The sequence below is a fragment of the Sinocyclocheilus anshuiensis genome, unplaced genomic scaffold (genome assembly GCF_001515605.1).
Source record: "Sinocyclocheilus anshuiensis isolate Anshui unplaced genomic scaffold, SAMN03320099.WGS_v1.1 scaffold1849, whole genome shotgun sequence".
Lineage (NCBI taxonomy): Eukaryota > Metazoa > Chordata > Actinopteri > Cypriniformes > Cyprinidae > Sinocyclocheilus > Sinocyclocheilus anshuiensis.
Genome location: NW_015541038.1, coordinates 238,402 through 239,196, shown reverse-complemented (window position 1 = coordinate 239,196; position 795 = coordinate 238,402). Strand labels below are relative to the sequence as shown.

Here is a 795-nt window from a genome sequence, read left to right as displayed (position 1 = left end):
ATCTGACTTGTCTGTGAGTGAGTGTGTGTGTGTCTGTGTCTGTGTGTGTGTCTGTGAGTGAGTGTGTGTGTGTGTGTGTTTGTGTGTGTGTGGTTCTCTCTCACCCCGATGTTGATCTTGATGGTCTGACCCTCTTTGAAGCCCAAGTCCAGCTTTGGCGCTGAAACCTGAGCCGCTTCCTGTCGGGCTAATTCACTTTCCTGTTTCACCCACCTGTGACGGGACAGAGGGGACGATGACAACAGCAAAGGAAACACGGTTATCATGCAGGTCAAAGGTCAGACTGAACGACTCACTTAAAATGATCCTGTAACGCCACGTTGAAATCAAACGAATCGCCACGATCGGCGAAACCGATGCCGATGAACGCATGACGCCCTGAAGAAACTGAAGAAAGTGTTTATAACAAAAATAATTATGGAAAATAATGGTATTGTAAATTTTTAATATTTAAAAAAATCTTTATGCATTTTTACTGTTAAATGTAGCTGCTTATGGTTTGTAAATCAGGGTTTAAACACACAGAATCTCACAAACCGTTTCCATCTTCAATCCTGATGACGAAGTACCTGCTGGAGTCAGTGACGGCCTCCACCACGATCCCTGGATACTGATCCACCGGAGCCTGAGCGAACAGCTCGCCTGAACACACACACATTAGTGTACACACACACTTACTCACTCACTCACTCACACACACATTAGTACACACACACACACACACACTCTCTCTCTCTCACACACACACACACACACACTCTCTCTCACACACACACTCACTCACTCACACATTAG

The 795-nt window shown here is 45.4% G+C and overlaps 1 protein-coding gene across 1 annotated transcript in view; it reads right to left on the bottom strand.

Annotated features, from left to right (window-relative positions):
- Nucleotides 1-795, bottom strand: part of necap2 (NECAP endocytosis associated 2) — a 2,255-nt gene that overhangs the window by 824 nt on the left and 636 nt on the right. Inside the window, exons 2-4 of the mRNA XM_016488935.1 lie at nt 538-679; nt 297-387; nt 105-213 (exon numbers count right to left, since the gene is read on the bottom strand). Of these exons, the coding sequence (XP_016344421.1) occupies nt 105-213; nt 297-387; nt 538-679 (342 nt within the window). The remainder of the gene's footprint in view (nt 1-104; nt 214-296; nt 388-537; nt 680-795) is intronic.